This window comes from Ctenopharyngodon idella, chromosome 13 (assembly GCF_019924925.1).
Source record: "Ctenopharyngodon idella isolate HZGC_01 chromosome 13, HZGC01, whole genome shotgun sequence".
Taxonomy (NCBI): Eukaryota; Metazoa; Chordata; class Actinopteri; order Cypriniformes; family Xenocyprididae; genus Ctenopharyngodon; species Ctenopharyngodon idella.
In genome coordinates this window covers 22,889,446-22,907,405 of record NC_067232.1, presented here as the reverse complement: position 1 = coordinate 22,907,405, position 17,960 = coordinate 22,889,446, and the positions used below count along the sequence as shown (strand labels likewise).

Genomic DNA, 17,960 nt, shown 5'->3' with positions numbered 1-17,960 from the left:
CATATTTGTCCAGTGTTAGTATGGATGTCTTTAAACACAATGAATGACTAATTTATTGGCTGATATGCCAACCAGTAATTTCATTATGTTGCACATTGAAGTTTATAATGCACAAGGAATATGTTTACTAGTATATACACAGTTTTGCAACAAGTCACCAAAATTCGAAGCACAACACCTGACAAGTCAAACAAGAATAAACAAATTCAATGTTTGGGCAAACTCAAAGGCCACAGTGACCACTTGTGTGACATTGTCTACATGACTTAAAGGCCCACTGAAGAGTGTTGGAACGCGCAGCATTATTCAATGTGTTGACGTAATTTCAACTGAAACAGGAAGACAGGGTGATATATCGAACAGCCCCACCCCTCTTTTTAAATAGCCAATACTGTTTCGTTTATGTTACAGCACGCCAGAGCCGTTAGACTCAGTAAAACCTCTGTTTCCTTAATCTCTAACCGTTTCTCCTCATAATTTCCTTTATATCGCTTATGTACAGCATTCTGTGCAGAATTCAAATGGGTCCAATACCTTTTGTGGTCTGTGCCGACTCGCGCATATGATCCACTCTGTGCTGGAGTGTATCTGGACTGGAGCATGCTTGCGTTGCGGCGGTTCATGTGACACCAACACAAAAACGGACTTCATTCGCGTCAAAGGAAAGCATATTTACACTGTCTGAATCGTTCTCTATATAGTGCACTATGTGCCATTCACCATGTAAAAACTAGTAAATGTGTGAGCAAATGACCGATTTCAGCTGAGGCTTCAGCGTCTGTAACTGTGCATTCACATCGCCGCCGGCGAGAGCGTCAAAATTCGCCTTGGCTGCACTGCCAACAACGCTGTACTGTGCGTTTAAACCGCTGCCAGCGAGAGTGTCAAAGTGACAGGAAGTCATTCATTTTCAATGTGAGCTGGCGGCGAGCTCCGGCGAGAGCGGTGCGGCGCGTCTTGTACGGTGAGAACGTCGAGGAGAGTTGAAAACAGGTCAACTTTATAGTAATGAGCTATGATGCGGTTCAGCGGCAACCACAACTTGTCATTTACTTTGACGCTCTCGCCGGCGGCGGTGTGAACGCACAGTAAATGACAAGTTGTGGCAACCAATCGGAATCCTCTCAAGCAAGGACCTCTACATTACCATAAAGTTGACCTGACTTCAACTCTCCTCAACGCTCTCACCATCCAAGACGCGCTGCGCCGTGCCGCTCTCGCCGGCTCACATTGAAATTGATTGACTTTATGTCACTTTGACGCTCTCGCTGGCGGCGATGTGAACACACGGTAAGAGTGTAGGAGGAGGCGGGACTTCAGATTCTAGAGAGCATTTGATTGGACCGAAGATTTGACGAGAAACTGAAGTGCGATGTGATGTCATGAAAATCCGTGATCCATTTTAGCGGAAGTGAGAGACTGTAAGATTTGAATGCTTATATCTCCTAAATGTGAATTTTGTCATTGTTTTGGAACACACCAGCTTATTCATAACCTTAAGGCTAACATATTCATACTAAAAGATAAAAAAAGTACATTTTGATTTCAGGGGCAATTTAAGCAAAGTTCATTGCTCATTCACAGAGAGATCAAATGAGAGTAATGCTTGATTCTGCTTTATTTACATACATTTTAATGCAAATTTACAGCACAATCAAACGCATCCTGCCAAAAAACTAAACATTTCTCCAATGAGTGAACCAATCTTTGGTTGAAACAAAGGCACATACTGTAAGGGTTTTTTTTGTCATTAAATGCTGATATGTGGCAGTCTTGTTGAATGTAGACAGCAGGTTTGCAGGTTTAAGCAAACTAATAGATAAAACATGGAGGAACACAAGTCTAGGCAAAAGGTAACACAGAAAAGTAACTCTTTGAACCTTTTTAATGGAACGCTCCAAAATGACAATCTTTAGTTTTGTACTCTCCCTCATGGTGACCTCTTTTTTTCCTGTGGAACATAAAATGAGAATGCAATTTTGTTTTGCAAAATTTGACTTACACATTTACAAAAAAAAAATCAGTTCATGTCTGTTAAGCTCCAAAAATTACAAAAAAATGTTCTGTAGTGTGACTTGTGTGCCATATTCCAAGTCTTGTGAAGCCTTATGATACGAGAGGAGCAACATGAAATTGAACTATTCACAGAAAATCTTCCCTTATTCTGCATCACTTAAATCTCATTTAAAGGGGTGGTTGATTATGATTTCACTTTTTTAGCTTTAGTTAGAGTGTAATGTTGCTGTTTGAGCATAAACAACATCTGCAAAGTTAGGATGCTAAAAGTTCAAAGCAAAGCGAGATATTTTCTTTTAAAGAATTCTGTTTAAAGACTACAACAAACAGCTGGTAGGGACTACAACAAGCTTCTTCCCGGGTTGGTGACATCACTAACCCTAAAATTTACATAAACCCTGCCCCCGAGAACACGCAACAAAGGGGTGAGGCCATGTTATTGCAATACAGTACGTAACACAAATGCAATAGCATGTCATGAAAGCAAGATGACAACATATAACCGTAATTAAACTAAACTATACCTGTTCTATCTTCATGCAGCATATATTCTCTGACTCTGTGGGCATCTTACAACAGTTCCCACATGAGCGATTTATAGATTATCATAACAGAATATGGTAATTAATGACTTTAAAATAGTTTACTCCACATCAGCTACATAAATTCATCAACTAACTGTTCAGAAATGTCCTGTTCGTTCTACGTTGTCACTTCTTCTTGAGTCTCTCCATCGTTTTGAACATAAAAGGCTGAACAGTTTCTGACATTTTCAGTGAGTCTGTGTGAGGTAAAGTTAATCGGAGCTGCTAACACGAGCTCCTGAAACTCCGCCCTCTTCTTGGGAGCAGCAGCTCATTTGCATTTAAAGGGACACACACAAAAACTGAGGGTTTTTGCTCACCCTCAAAAAGTGACAAATTTAACATGCTATAAAAAATTATCTATAGGGTATTTTGAGCTAAAACTTCACATACACACTCTGGGGATATAAGAGACTTATTTTACATCTTGTAAAAGTAGCATTATATGACCCCTTTAATGGATCTGATGGAATGATGCATCATCATGGCATTTTTGATTTTGAATGCTGACGCAAATGAGATTTCATAGCTTCAGCAAATAGGGAAGATTAACTTAAAAATTCACCTGTTCTTTACACACATCAACTTGTATGGCTTCAGAAGACTTGAAATACACCAAATGAGCTATATGTGTGGAATAGAGCTGCATAATGATTCTTCGGATTTCTTCTTTTGACTTCCACAGGGAAAATAAGAGCATGAGTCTATAGTGGATTTTCATTTTTGGATGAACTATTTCTTTAAGCAATATCAGAGATATTTCTGAGGTAATGGTTTAAATAAATTAAACCAAATGATGGAGTTAACCCAGTCCCCTTTACAAGATAATGGAATTGAAGCAAAATAAAGATCACTGGCTACATGAAAGAAATGCACTAAACAAGTAACTGAAACGGCAAAACTTTTACTCATATCGGGTTGATCAATGCAGTCTTGAACACAGAAGGAAAATATGTGACAAAAGACAGATCTGAAATTCCTGAGCGTAGAGAATTAGTAAACTGAAATGACCCAAAAGACATTTTCAGGACGACACTGGTAGCATCAGATGGCGTTGAGCATAATTATGGCTCTTATCCTGACAAATGAAATGACAAAACTCCCTTGATAATGATTAAGAAACAAAATGTTTTTGTCATGCTGGTAGTATGAAAACATTTGACCAATGTAAACCAAGCTTTTTTTTTTTCCAAAACAAACAAAAACAGTTATGATCTTGCAGTCCTGCTGCACGTCATTTTGTCTCCAAAAACAACTATCCATTAAAGGGCAGCTTCTGAGAAAACTCAGTCTTTCATTACTAGACGTTTCCTTGTAACCATCTACCACAAAACCTTAATCAACACATGACAATTCCACAGTGACAGAGAAAGGGAACCTTATGAACACACAGACCTCAAGACAAACTAGAGCTCTTCTCAATTACATATGGTCACAATGTATAGCAATACTCATTGCTTCTAACATGACTTCTAGAATGGCGCCAATTACTGGCGACTTAATTTGATAAGCTTATGCGCCTGTTTTTGTGAGAGGTTTTTGCTGATCTCGTTCAGCTTAGCTGTTTATAGCTGTCAGCATAAACATTTGAAAAAATACATGCCTCATGTATACAAGGCATTTTTTAGATGCTATGTATGGCTATCGACATACAGGTCTATTAAATATCTGTATTTGGTTTTCAGTATAAGGCACGCTGGTAATGACAATCTCCTGAACAAGACGTTTCAGACAGCATATGGCGATTAAGGCAAAATGAAACACCTTGATCAGTTAACAGACAGCAGAGATATGCTAGAATAAAATATATTATTTAAACATCTCTGCCTTTGAAAACAACTAAAGGCACAGAGAACATCAGCATTTTTGGATTCATTGTCTTGCAAAGTCTGGTATTGGCACAATATCTTTTGTTTTGAGGCACCATGTTAAAATGCTTGCTCGGTTTAGTTTGGTTTGCTACGGCATTGATGTAGTGTTCCTCCGCTTTCATCAATGGATGCAGTAAGTTTAGCCAACTAGCAGTTCTTTTATCCAAGTTCTAGATCTAATGGAAACTCCAACACATCCAGGCGATGAACTTTGTTTTTCCCAGCATGGAAGCTGTTGGATTCAAAAGGTCCCCAGAGAGTGAAGAAGTCTCTCAAAAATGTGCAAAATCTGAGCTGGATTCTTTGGCAAAGGTAAGCCGGGTTGTTTGAGAGCCAGGTCGGTTTTTGTTCCTTTCCCTCTGCAGTTGTAGTGTTTTTTTTATTTCTGGCATTGAGAGAGACACAGGACACTAAAGCTACAGTATAGAAAGGCTCTCAGGCTGGTGCTGACTGGATCCACCAAGAGACTCCATTTTGTGGTCTCGGCTTGCAGACTGTAGCGATTGCCCTCGGGCCAGCACCATCATCGTGTCACTAGATATCCCAGCGAATTCAAAAGCGAATGTCCCGTAGAACAGCATAATAATCACACAGAAGACCCATTCGAAAATGGCTGATGCATGTTGCAGGACAAAACTTTCCTGGACAAAAAACACTCCGCCTGAGGAAAGTTTCGTCAAGGAATCATAGTGAACACTGTAAACTCATGCTCGGGCCTGTCTGCATTAGAGGAAGAACATGCATTAACTCAATGACTGAGAAAGAAAAGCAGAGCAAAACCTAAAAGCTGAATACAATAGGATATTCAAACATTCTGGGAATATGTGCGATCTAAGAATATTGCAACAATACTTCTGACCAATGATAAAATAACAGATAGTGTGGGGAAATTGTTAAATTATTAAATTGCTTCACATTGCAGATTTGCATTTTCTGTGCATTTTAATGCATATTTAAAAAATTTTTAGAATCAGTGTTTGATTGGCCAAAAAAGAGAAATCACAAAATAAACAAAGTTTAAAAAAGAATGTGACTGATTTTTTTCCCACAATTTCTATAGATATTTCAATATTATCGTTATTGTGAATTTGTGTAGTGAAAATGGCAACACTTTACATTAAGGTTTCATAATCAAAGGATCAGTTCACTTTGAAATGAAAATTAGCCCAAGCTTTACTCACCCTCAAACCGTCCTAGGTGTATATGACTTTCTTCTTTCTGATGAACACAATCATAGATATATTAATAAATACCCTGACGCATCCGAGCTTTATAATGGCAGTATGCGTTACCAAACGATTATGAGTGTCTCCATCCACTTCCATCCATCATAAACATACTCCACACGGCTCCAGGGGGTTAATAAAGGCCTTCTGAAGCGAAGCGATGTGTTTGTATAATAAAAATATCCATTTTTAAACAAGTTATGAAGTAAAATATATAGCTTCCGCCAGACTGCCTTCCATATTCTACTTATGAAGAAAGTGTAAAACTCTAGCAGTTCAAAAAGCTTACGCTACTTCCTATGCCTTCCCTATTCAACTTACGGTAAAAGCTTAACTGATGCGACGCCAGTTTACACTTTCTTTGTAACTTGAATACAGAAGGCTTCATAACATAAAGTTATATGTGTATTTTTTTTTTTTTTACACAAACGCATCACTTCGCTTCAGAAGGCCTTTATTAACCCCCCGGAGCCGTGCGGAGTATGTTTATGATGGATGGATGTGGATGGATGCACTTTCTTCAGCTCATACTCTTTTGGTAATGCATACTGCCATTATAAAGCTCGGATGCGTCAGGATATTTATTAATATTTCTCTGATTGTGTTCATCAGAAAGAAGAAAGTCATATACACCTAGGATGGCTTGAGGGTGAGTAAAGCTTGGGGTAATTTTCATTTCAAAGTGAACTAATCCTTTAACATTAGTTATCTATCTACATTAGTTAATATGAACTAATAACGAACAATACTTCTACAGCGTTTATTAATCTTAGCTAATATTAATCTCAACATTTACTAATACACTTTTAAGATCAAACGTTGTATCTGTTAATATTTATAGCACAGTGAACTAACATTAACATTTTTATTAAATATCTAGTTCAGTCATGAAACACTAGAGGGCGTAGCCTGATCGGTTCTTCACATGCAATCTGCAAGCGGTCACATCATTACCGCATGACACAATCTGATTGGCCTCTGCTGATCCTGCAGCCAATGAGATTGCTTGCTCAACATGTAATTAGTCTGGTTCACTGTAAGCTAGTCCTTACAGAGTTCCTCTGAAACCCTCCACCTCCCCCTGTCTAGATCTGCTACGGGATTTATCTATGTCTATTTATGCAGCAGCAGCAGCATATCTTACATGCTCACAGCAGAGTGTTTGTGTATCTATTACCAAGACCAAATACATTAACATTGAATAGTTTTAGCATGTTATTGAGTATGGCAGAGAGTTGTCAAGATTGAAATAACATTAACAAAAGGATAATAATTGCTGGAAAAGTATATTGCTCATTATTAATTCATGTAAGTTAATGCATTAACTAATGTTAATAAATGAGTAAAGTGTTACCATGAAAATCTAATGTTGTGACAGCCCTAATACAAATATATAATATAATAATAACAATATGGATGAGTGATACTGTAAAGGATACTAAGCACCAGGGCTATAAAGGCCAGCAGGGTCATAAAGAGGCGCAAATGACCCATATTATATTCTCCCTGAGTCTTCGCCAGGCGGTAGGTCAGCGCAGACTGCAGACACACAAACAGCATACTGGTAGGGAAGGCCACCCCTGCTCCAACATAGTGAAGAACCTTGGCGTTATCCACCTGTGAGAAACACAACGACAGCAAACAGTGAGTACTGATCCAACAATCAAAACTACAGATGTCACATACTGGGGAAGTAGTAGGCCCTGTTCACATCTGGTATTACGATGCATTTTGGTTAACTGGATCACAAGTGTACGACGCTAAATACAGGTGTAAACGGGGTCTAAATCATTTTGAGCTTGTCTACTTTCGACCACTTCCAGAGGTAGTCAAAAACGCATTCGACCAGATTGCTTTAACAGTGTAGACACTCATGTCGTCGAATGTTTGAAACAGCCACAAAAGACCGCCTACTGACCTATGCATAAACATTATCGGAAGCACGCTAGCCAGACAGGATTTAAACTTTGTCGGCTGAAGACCCAAGTTTGGCTTGAAGATGAAAAATGTACCAAGCACAATGTTCTCTCACCATTCCTGATTTCTAACACACACTCACAGCGTTCGGCGTGGTCTTGTGGCTATCAGAGGAGAAATAAAAGCTGCTGCCCCATATTGCTTTTACATCTTCTCCGTGTGCGTTCATATGTAAATTGCGCTTATTTCATCTATTAAATCAGAAAGATCTGAAAAAACCCATACATTTACCCACCCGTAGACCCTCCCTTTTAAAGAAATCAGTGGTTGAAAGTGGACAAAAGAGACAGATTAAAATACCAGGTGTAAACGGGTATCTCCTTCGTCCCCTTGTGATCTGATCGACCAAAACGCATCTTGATACCAGGTGTAAACAGGGCCTTAGCGTGTGTGTGTGTGTGTGTGGGCGAGAGGGATTCCATGGTACCCATTAAGGGAAAAAAAAGTTCTGCATTTTTTTCTTTACTTGAAATGGAAAAACCACAAATTTTTGGAGTGTATTTTCCTTTCTAAAAATAGCCACATCTCTTGGAAATTTCTTTTCATTTTCATTTTTCCCAGCTGTGGAAAATAATTTTTAGAGAGCCCTAACTGTTCAGAACAAACAAGAATAAACATCAGTTTAGGAAGGACTAATTCAAACCACACAAAACATGAGTCATATTGCAACACATTAAACTGCCACATTAAACATTATCGAAAACACATGTCAACATATTTTATAGACATAATCTGTTATCAGTGTTACTCGGTTTTATAAATATTATTTGCTCACAAAAAGTTCACATACATAAATATGTACATTCAACACATATGTACTTGAAACAATGAAGGTTGGATTAAAAATATCAGAGGAAATATTTCAGTACAGTAAGTCCAAGTGGATCTGATGAGTTACAAAGTCACAGTCCCAAAATGTAACATATTGGGAAACACAAGAAAATTGCTGTTTATGCAGAATTTCCATTTTTATAGCTGCAAGCTTTGCTGTGCTCGCCACACATGACTGCGTGGTGTGTTTATGGTCTGAGAGAAAAGGGAGTTCACACTGCCACATCACATACAACTCCTGAGCCAGATTCTCACTGCCAGCAGAGGGCAGCAGCACAACAATCAGCCCCATTAACATGCCACACAATCCAATGGAGAATGATATCATTCTACATCATGCTTTAAAACATCTACTATAATAATAGTAATGTATATTGTTTTTTTTGTTTTTAAGAAAGCTCACCAAGGCTGCATTTATTTGGTCAAAAATTATTACAATTTACGGTTTTCTATTTTAATATATTTTAAAACGTAATTTATTCCTGTCATTAATCCAGTCTTCTATTATCAGAGTTGAAAACAGTTGTGCTGCTTAATATTTTTTGTGAAAACAGTGATACATTTTTTAAGGACTTGATGAATAGAAAGTACATAAAACAGCATTTATTTGAAATAGAAACCTTTTCTAACATAAATGTCACACATAAATTTACTGTCTTTACTGTCACTTTTAAACATCTTAGCTGAATAGAATGATTAATTTCTTTAAAAAAAAACACTAGACAACACTTGCTGAATTAAACATGCTATGTGGTGAGTATATTTCACAACAATGTAGAATGTTAGTGTTTTCAATATCTATTATTGCATAGTTTGAAATATGTCCCACATTATATATATATAATGTGGGACAACTGAGGTACTCAAACACAACTATTAAAAAAGGTTCAAACATTCACTGATGCTCCAGAAGGAAACACGATGCATTAAGAGCCGGGGGGTGAAAACTTTTGAACAGGATGAAGATGAACAAATTTTTCTTATTTAATTTAAATATCAGTTTTTTTCATTTAGTACTGCCCTTCGGAAGCAACAGAAGATACTTACATGTTTCCCAGAAGACAAATTAAGTACATTTTACCTTGATCTTCAAATTCAAAAAGTTTTCAACCACCCGACTCTTAATGCATCATGTTTCCTTCTGGAGCATCAGTGAATGTTTGAACCTTTTTTATTAGCTGTGTTTGAGTCCCTCAATTGTCCTCAGTGTGAAAAGATGGATCTCAAAATCATTCAGTCACTGCTGGAAAGGGTTCAAATATGCAAAAAATCCTCGAAAACTGAAGAATCTGCAGGACCTGGAGATTTTTTCTGAAGAACAGAGCTCAGTTTAACTGCTCAGGACAAACAAGAGACTCATGAACAACCATCACAAAACAAAAAAACAGTCGTAGATCCTCCAGGTAACCACACACAGTATTGAGAATCAATGGTTCACAAACTTTTGAATGGAGTACTTTTAATAAATTCAGCTATCTTTTAGTCTTATGGATTATATGTAAACGTCTTTTACGTAAAATATCTTACTCGGGACAGTACTAAATGAAAAATAACATGCATTATGTATGATCTCTCTTATTTTGTTAAAATTTTTCACATTTTCACAAATTCTGCAAGTGGTTCACATACTTTTTCTTGCAACTGTATGTTGTTGTCCCTCAAGAACTTCATGTGTATTTAATCTTTTACTTATTTTTTTGACACAAACAAAAGAAAAGTATCAAGTGTTGCAGGAGGAACTTTGGAAACCATAAATCAACTCCAGGCTTTGTCAGCGAACCACTGATTATCTCAGCAAATGATATCCTGTATGCTTCCCTAAGGCGAAGACTTCCCCTTCACTTCTGTCTAAATATTGAGCTGCTGTTCCCTGTGCTTTACTCGCACTGTCATTAGGACGAGGTTCTCCGCTCTGTAATGTGCAAGGTATGTTATGGGCATCTCAGGTTTAAGGACAGGGATCGAAGCCATCAAAAGCTTCCCATGTGGGAAAGAAGCCCAATGGATGAGACTGTGATCATGTGACATATCTATGGAAATATACTCGATGTATTATTCTGCACAGACAAAATGCTGGCCACTCATTTCACCTTCAAGTGATAACTTCAATAGTCCAAAATCTAAGCAAACACATGAGAGCTCATTTATAAAACACATGTATGATTGGATTTGATCCTAAATACCATAGATTTTCGGACAATACTCCCCTAAACCTACCCCTAACCTTACAGGTTAAGCACTTTTTTCCCACTATTAAATACCCGTTAGGCACTTTATTTCGACTTTTCAAATATTTTCTTAATTTATATTTAAAATGAATGCCTATTCGAGGCGATATGCAATGGGAAAAGGGAGAAGGATGAGTTTGTAAAAAGGAGGATTCAACCACACCAACAGGTTTTCTTCTGCCTGGCTCAATCAGACAATGGTGGGAGAAGTTAGTGTAAATAGCTTCTGCCAATAAGGTGGACTATTTGCACTTAATGTAAACAGACACTCCGTAATGCCAACACCAACACATTGTAAAGAAACCGGGCCATGCCTACCACACATACACTTTCCGAGAGCGCACTTGGATTTACTTGCCCATTGATGATGAGTGCCATACATCTGAACCATAACAAGATATCTGTGGGTGTTCTGTGGGTGCACTTGTACACATTGCGCTTGAATTTAAGATGAACTGTGATTTATAAAGAGAGAGTAAGTTTATAAATTACTAGGATTATAACTGCTGTAAGTTCAGATTTAGGATCATTATACAGATGTCTTTAAAAATGCCCCTGGACTCTCAACTAACCACAGTTGCAAAAGTATAAGTGCTACTTATTTTTTAAAGCTTTGGGCTGTCAAATTAGCAAGAGAGAGGAGCTTCTCTCACATGGACTTGCTTTAACATGTGGTTGAATGCCTGCCCTACAGAAAAGATCTGTTTCTCTGTCTCTCCATTTGTGCAGGCGGTGCTTTAAGAACAATAAAATCTTGTTTAAGCGTTTGAGAGCATATAATAAACAGGGATGCCAAAAGTAAATCGAATTACATAATATCCGACTAATTAATCAAATTCAAGTCAGGTCTAGCTGTTTTTTAGTATCTCAAACTATGGTTGTCATGTTTTAAAGAGGCCATATTACAGCCTTTTACAAAGTCTTGATTTTGTTCTTGGGGTCTACTAGAATAGGTTTTCATGCTTAAATGTTCAAAAACACATTACTTTTCACACATTTTAAATTTCTACAGCACCTCTCTTCCCAGTCTGTCAGTAACGCTCGGTTTAGTTCCTGTTTCTATGAAGCCCCTCCTTCCGAAAAGCGCAATGTGCTCTGATTGGACGGCTGGACAAGCGTGTCGTGATTGGTCAACCGCTTCAAGTGCGTTTCAGAAGTGTCACGGCCACTTACCATAACCTCGAGATTCAACACACTACTAACGCAACTCAACCAGGCCTCGCCCATTATTTTGTGTATGCCTTGGAAGGGAATTATTTAAATGAGGAATATTGTGACATGTTTGTTCCCGGAAGAAAACTCAAGACTAACACTGTGGCTGTATCCGAAATCGCCCCCCATACCCTTAAATAGGGCACTATTTGAGGGGATAGCCATTTGTAGTAGTGTCCGAAACATTAGTGAACATTACAGAGTGCACTCATTCAATCCCACAATGCACCGCAATAACGAGTGTACAACCGATGTACACTCAACGGCGAGAGAATACCCATAATGCACTGTGAGTCGTGCCGTGTGCCGAATGAATTCCCGCGTCTGACCAGAAGATGGCGTTCACAGCTGAATCTTCCATTCATCCACTTCCCAATGTGGCTACAGCCTAATATCAGGAATACATTTTTCTTTACTTGATTATTAAATTGTTTAATCAAGGTTTATACATGCTAGTTCTCATGACAGAGCTCAAGATATTTTTTATGGGGCGATTTCGAACATGGATGCGCGCAGGGCGATGCGACATGTCAAAAGACAATAGACCGCACTGTAATCAGTGATATTGTCTACACAGGATGCGGCACGACGCGATGCTTCAACAAAATCCCGACAGTAAACGGATTCCCCGTTCTATTTCTGACGTAGTCCAAGTGCTTTGCAACAGCTGGTTTGTCGCGTTCAGCTTTTAGCTGTTGTGGCGCGATGTGACGTGATTATGGTCATTTCTGGTGTAGACACAGTGTAAAATAACTCCCTTTGCAGTGGGCTTTGTGCTTTGTAACTTTGCAGACCTTTTTCATGCTCAAACAGCAACATTACACACTAAAGAAAGTTAGTGAAAATGTGAAAAAGCATAATAAGTCCTCTTTAAGATGCCGTAAGAAGTTTAAGTAGTTACACTTTGTGTTCTTCTTTGCTTCATCTAGCTGTTATTGAATAGAAACGTGTCCTGTGTGAACAGCTCCACTCATTCTGTGCTCTCAGTAAGTGTGGTTTGGCGAGGAACGTTGTCCGTAGTAGCAGTAATAATAGACTTCACAAAAGCAGAGAGGTTGTACTTCAAGCTTGATTCGCTCTGACAGCACCAAAAAAAGAATTTACAAACGAGTCGGGGGTATGATTCAATGCATACATCACTTTTTTTTTTTTTTTTTAAATCACACTAAATGACTGTGTTAATTTGAGAGGTCTAATAATAAGCAATGGAATTTAAAATAAGTATTTTTTTCATCATTTCCATGCGTTTCTTTTCCTTCAGGGGCCCCTTTCTCTGCTCTGGGAATGCAGAAGAAAAGATCTTCACAGACTGGCAGAAAGAATCTACAGTTTGCTTTGGCAGCCTATGGCTGTCAGACCATCAGGACCAAGAGCAAGTGAGAAACTCTGTGCACAGAACACACACAGCGGCACACCCTTAAACAGTCTAACGCAGGAAGAGCACCATGCTTCATTTATCCAGGATGATTCATCCAGTCGAATTCGGAGCAAGAAACACATGTTTGGCTGTAGCTAAATGTTTACAGAGGACCAGCAAGTACACATATAAACATAAACATTTACACTCACGTATAAAACATGCATGAATGCTTACTCTAGTGGTTGTCAGGAACTCTCACTTAAGCATTAATCAGGGATTATAAAAAGATGGGCATATGGTCTGAAATAAACAACACTTATACACGTTATAAATATATTCCACGTATAAGTAAGGATTTTGGTTCTGTTTGGTTCTATTGGTGGGATGGAGGCAGATCTGAATGCAACTGTAAGTGAAAGGGGCGGGGTTTAAGCAGACTAAAAAGTCTGGCGTATGCCACCAGAGAGAAGTCTGTATAATTTAACAAATGAAACATATGATTCATTCATGGATGAATCATTCACATTAAGATCAATGAGATGCTTTTTTATAAAATAGATGTATTTCCATTTTATGCCAGCTTTACGGTGAAGATCATACCTGACACTGCTACCAGAGAGGGCGTTTTGAGAAGATGCCGGAATCTGACTCTTCTTATTGATTTAATTCTCTTTTTCTGATGGATACCCTGCTAAAAAATTCCAGCATAAACCAGCATGAATTCCATGTTGGTTCAGGATGGTTTATGCTGGTTAGAGCAGGTATAGTGCTGGTTTAGTAGTCATGATGTTCTCAAGCAAAACTGAGCTGTGCTGGTGTAGCTGGTCTACCATCACTCCCGATTCCAATGCTGGGGACCAGCAAACCAGCATGCAAAAAAATCATATACACTGGTGACTGGAGGCCTGTTACATGAAGCCAGTTTCAGTTCCAACCCTGATAAGTTTGAGATTAGTTTGAGCAAACTCTGGTTTTTCGGGCTCAAAAAGATGGATTGGTTTTTAGCGGTGTTCAACGCCATGGTTAGTTATGCTACACGGCTAACCTGCTCCGGAACAGGTTTTATTAAGATTGCACGTTTTCTTTATAGCTCTTTGTGAACCTATATATAGATGATTTAGATTTAGTTGATTCACTTATAGGGAGGTATTTTCTTTCAGCTACCTTCTCAAACTTTCGCTGCAGCACAAGTTTATTCCTGCATTGTAAATGCATTTAAATTCATGAGATTTTTAATAAAGGTGAATTGCACCGGCTCTCTCGTGGGAAGCGAATCAAACTGACACTCTCCATGTTCTGTGTGATTGGCTGTTTGCTGCATGTGTCACACTTTAATCACAAACTCAGGATCAAACCCTGAGTTGACACAGAACGTTTATCCGAACATTGTGAGCCTGCTGAACCTGATCTAAACCAGGTTGGATTTGCATGGTTTTGTCATGGAGTTTGTTCAACTATGAAAAATATTTTGCTTCACGCAACAGGCCTCAGCAATGCTGGATTTTTCAAACGTACCACCAAGTATTATTTTACCCAGAAAGTTGACAGGTGTGCTAGGCAGCGCAACAAGAAATTTCATTTTAGTTACATAATTCAACATAAGGTCAAAATAAATGAGGGGAAACATTGTGGATAAAGAATATACTGCAAATCACAGATATTCCCGTTTAAATGGAACTTGATTTCTCAGCAGACCCCTAAAAACTCAATTTTCTAATTTGCGATGTAATTTTTTTTTTTTTTTTACCATGGTTATGTGTGAAAAACAATCGATTTGGACAAGATTAAACTGAAAGACTTTAAGGAAAACTAGACTCATCTGAATAGGGCTTGAGCTTATTAAGAAATACAATGCAGCTAAGTTGCGCAGCTCTTTCAGCAAGCTCGGACAGGTTTGCTGGAGCAGGTTGGCCACACACCTGTACCTATCAAAACAGGACACACTCCAAAAAGCTTTGTTCTTTGCAGTCTAGTTCTGTGGATACACACCATATCATTCCGAAACCAAAGTTGAATTCCAGACTATCAAGTTCTATCAAATCTGGGAAACTGAAACAGCGCAGCCAGAGTTACATAACGTGACTTCCCCTTTTTCTGATGGTAATAATTGGAGTGTGCTGGCGCCCTTGTCATCCTACACCGCAGCGGTGGAAAGCTCCAGAAGGGCAGGCAGGCCTGCTGATGAGGTGCAGATGTGGCGTTCGGGCCACGTGCTCATTCCCGCCTCTCCTGCCTGTCAGATCATGGTAGCTCTGTACTCCGTACACACACCACATGGTGCACCGTGACTCATTCACCCACATTTCCAGTAACATTGCTTCCATTTCATAGAAAATAGGAAGCATGGAGCAATCCCTTTTTCTTTCCAAACAAAAATGCCTATTTTGGTATAATCCAGTCAATTTCCGATGGATAAAATCCCAAAGTCCCATACTACACATTTTTCTTGTTAAATATTCCATTCACTTGGAAATATTTCACATGAAAGAAGTAAAATCACTTACAAATACCACTTCACGACTTTTAAGACCCTATGAAGACGCTTTACTAGTGCAGTGTTCTTTCATGTGTTGACATATTTCCTACCAGCAGGATATTTTGCAGGGTTTGTCCCTTAAAAAAGACTTTAGTTACATCAAAGCCATGAACCATGATTTGCTAGAGAGATGCTAGAGTGTAGTGATATTGTAAATATCAATATTTTTGGTCTGTTTTCCTAAGAGAAAGTCTTTACATTTTAAAATGTTTATATGTATCTTACTCGCCCCATTCAAAAGTCTGGGGCCAGTAAGATATATTTTTTTAAGAAATTAATACTTTTATTCAACAAGGATGCATTAAATTGATCCAAAGCTCTGTACTCTGTAAACACAGCACATGGTGCACATGACTCATTTACCCACATTTCCAGTAACCTTACTTTCATTTCAGAGAAAATACGAAGGATGGAGCAATCCCTTTTTCTTTCTAAATGAAAATGCCTAGTTTGGTATTGAACGTTGGTGATGGGAATGGAACAAGTACATCTACATTTTTAACTGTCCTTTTTGGTCAAAGATTCCAAGCCCTGTTATCTTTCGACTGGAACATCTCACAATCCAATCAATTTCCGATGGATAATATCCCAGTACTACACATTTTTCTTGTTAAACATTCCATTCACTTGGAAATATTTCACATTAAGGAAGTAAAATCATTTGCAAATACCACTTTATGACTTTTAAGACACCATAAAGTCGCTTTATGAGTGCAGTGTTCTTTCCTGCGTTGACATATTTCCTACCGAAACTAGAAGTAGGACATTTTTCAGGGTTTTTCCCTTAAAAAAACTAAAAGACTTTAGTTACATCACAGCCATGAACCATGATTTGCTAGAGAGATGCTACACTCTAAAAACCGCTGGGTTAAAAACAACCCAAGTTGGGTTGAAAATGGACAAACCCAGCGATTGGGTTGTTTTAACCCATGGGTTGGGTTAAATGTTTGCCCAACCTGCTGGGTAGTTTTAACTCAATTATTGTTTAAAAATTACTGTATTACTTGCTTAAAATGAACCCAAAATATGTTGGAAATTAACATTAATTAATGTTTAATAAATTAACATTTACTTATAAGTTTAATGAATAATAATTAAACAATAAACATTTATTAAATTGCTTATTAATCACCTTTTGATTATTACTGTTGCCCCTAGTAATTATGTGTCTGATTTTTAATTTCCAACCTATTTTGGGTTAATTTTAAATCAGCCATATAGTAATTTTTAAACAATAGTTGAGTTAAATAAAACTGCCCAGCATGTTGGGCAAACATTTAACCCAACCGTTGGGTTAAAACAACCCAGTTGCTGGGTTGTTTTAAAAGCCAGCATTTTAAGAGAGTAGACTAGAGTGTAGTGCAGGATGAGTCATTATTATTTTTTGGTCTGTTTTTCCCATTTTTAAAATGTACACTACCGTTCAAAAGTTTGGGGCCAGTAAGATATTTTTTTAAAGAAATTAATACTTTTATTCAACAAGGATACATTAAATTGACAGTAAACACATTTATAATGTTAGAAAATATTTCAATTTCAAATAAATGCTGTTCTTTTCTGTTTTTAGAAAAGTTTATATTCATCAAAGAATGTATCAGGGTTTCCACAAAAATATTACGCAGCACAACAGTTTTCAACAATGATAAAAAGAAATGTTTCTTGAGCAGAAAATCATCATATTAGAATGATTTCTGAAGGATCATGTGACATACACATGGCCTTGAAGACTAACAGCCACAAAACTCTCATTCTCATTTCATGGGGTCTTTAACATTTTCTCTGCAATCCAGTTAGAAACAAGTCACTACTGCAACAGCTTTCACTCCTCTGAAGTCAAGGGAGTTTTATTTGGCAAACAGCATCCCTGTAACATTTCAGCTCATCTTAATGAAGGCCTGACTGGAGCACAATGTGGCAGGCGGTGGGCAGGATTGTTCCGTACACATGTTCCTTACACAAACAGAGGAGAAGGGAGGGACTTCAGGAGCAGACTGTTGTCTTTTTTTCCATTTTTTTTTTTTTTTTGACCAGCTCCAGACTACAGATGGAGGAAAACAGCAGAGCAGAGTGGGGAGGGGCCTGGCAAACGTGACCTAATGGGCTGCAGACCTCACATCTG

The 17,960-nt window shown here is 38.1% G+C and overlaps 1 protein-coding gene across 1 annotated transcript in view; it reads right to left on the bottom strand.

Moving 5' to 3' along the window:
- Positions 1-1,600: 1,600 nt before the first annotated feature.
- Positions 1,601-17,960, bottom strand: part of zgc:154058 (Transmembrane protein 150A-like) — a 44,896-nt gene continuing 28,536 nt past the window's right edge. Inside the window, exons 7-8 of the mRNA XM_051917198.1 lie at positions 7,137-7,314; positions 1,601-5,132 (exon numbers count right to left, since the gene is read on the bottom strand). Of these exons, the coding sequence (XP_051773158.1) occupies positions 4,888-5,132; positions 7,137-7,314 (423 nt within the window). The 3' untranslated portion in view covers positions 1,601-4,887. The remainder of the gene's footprint in view (positions 5,133-7,136; positions 7,315-17,960) is intronic.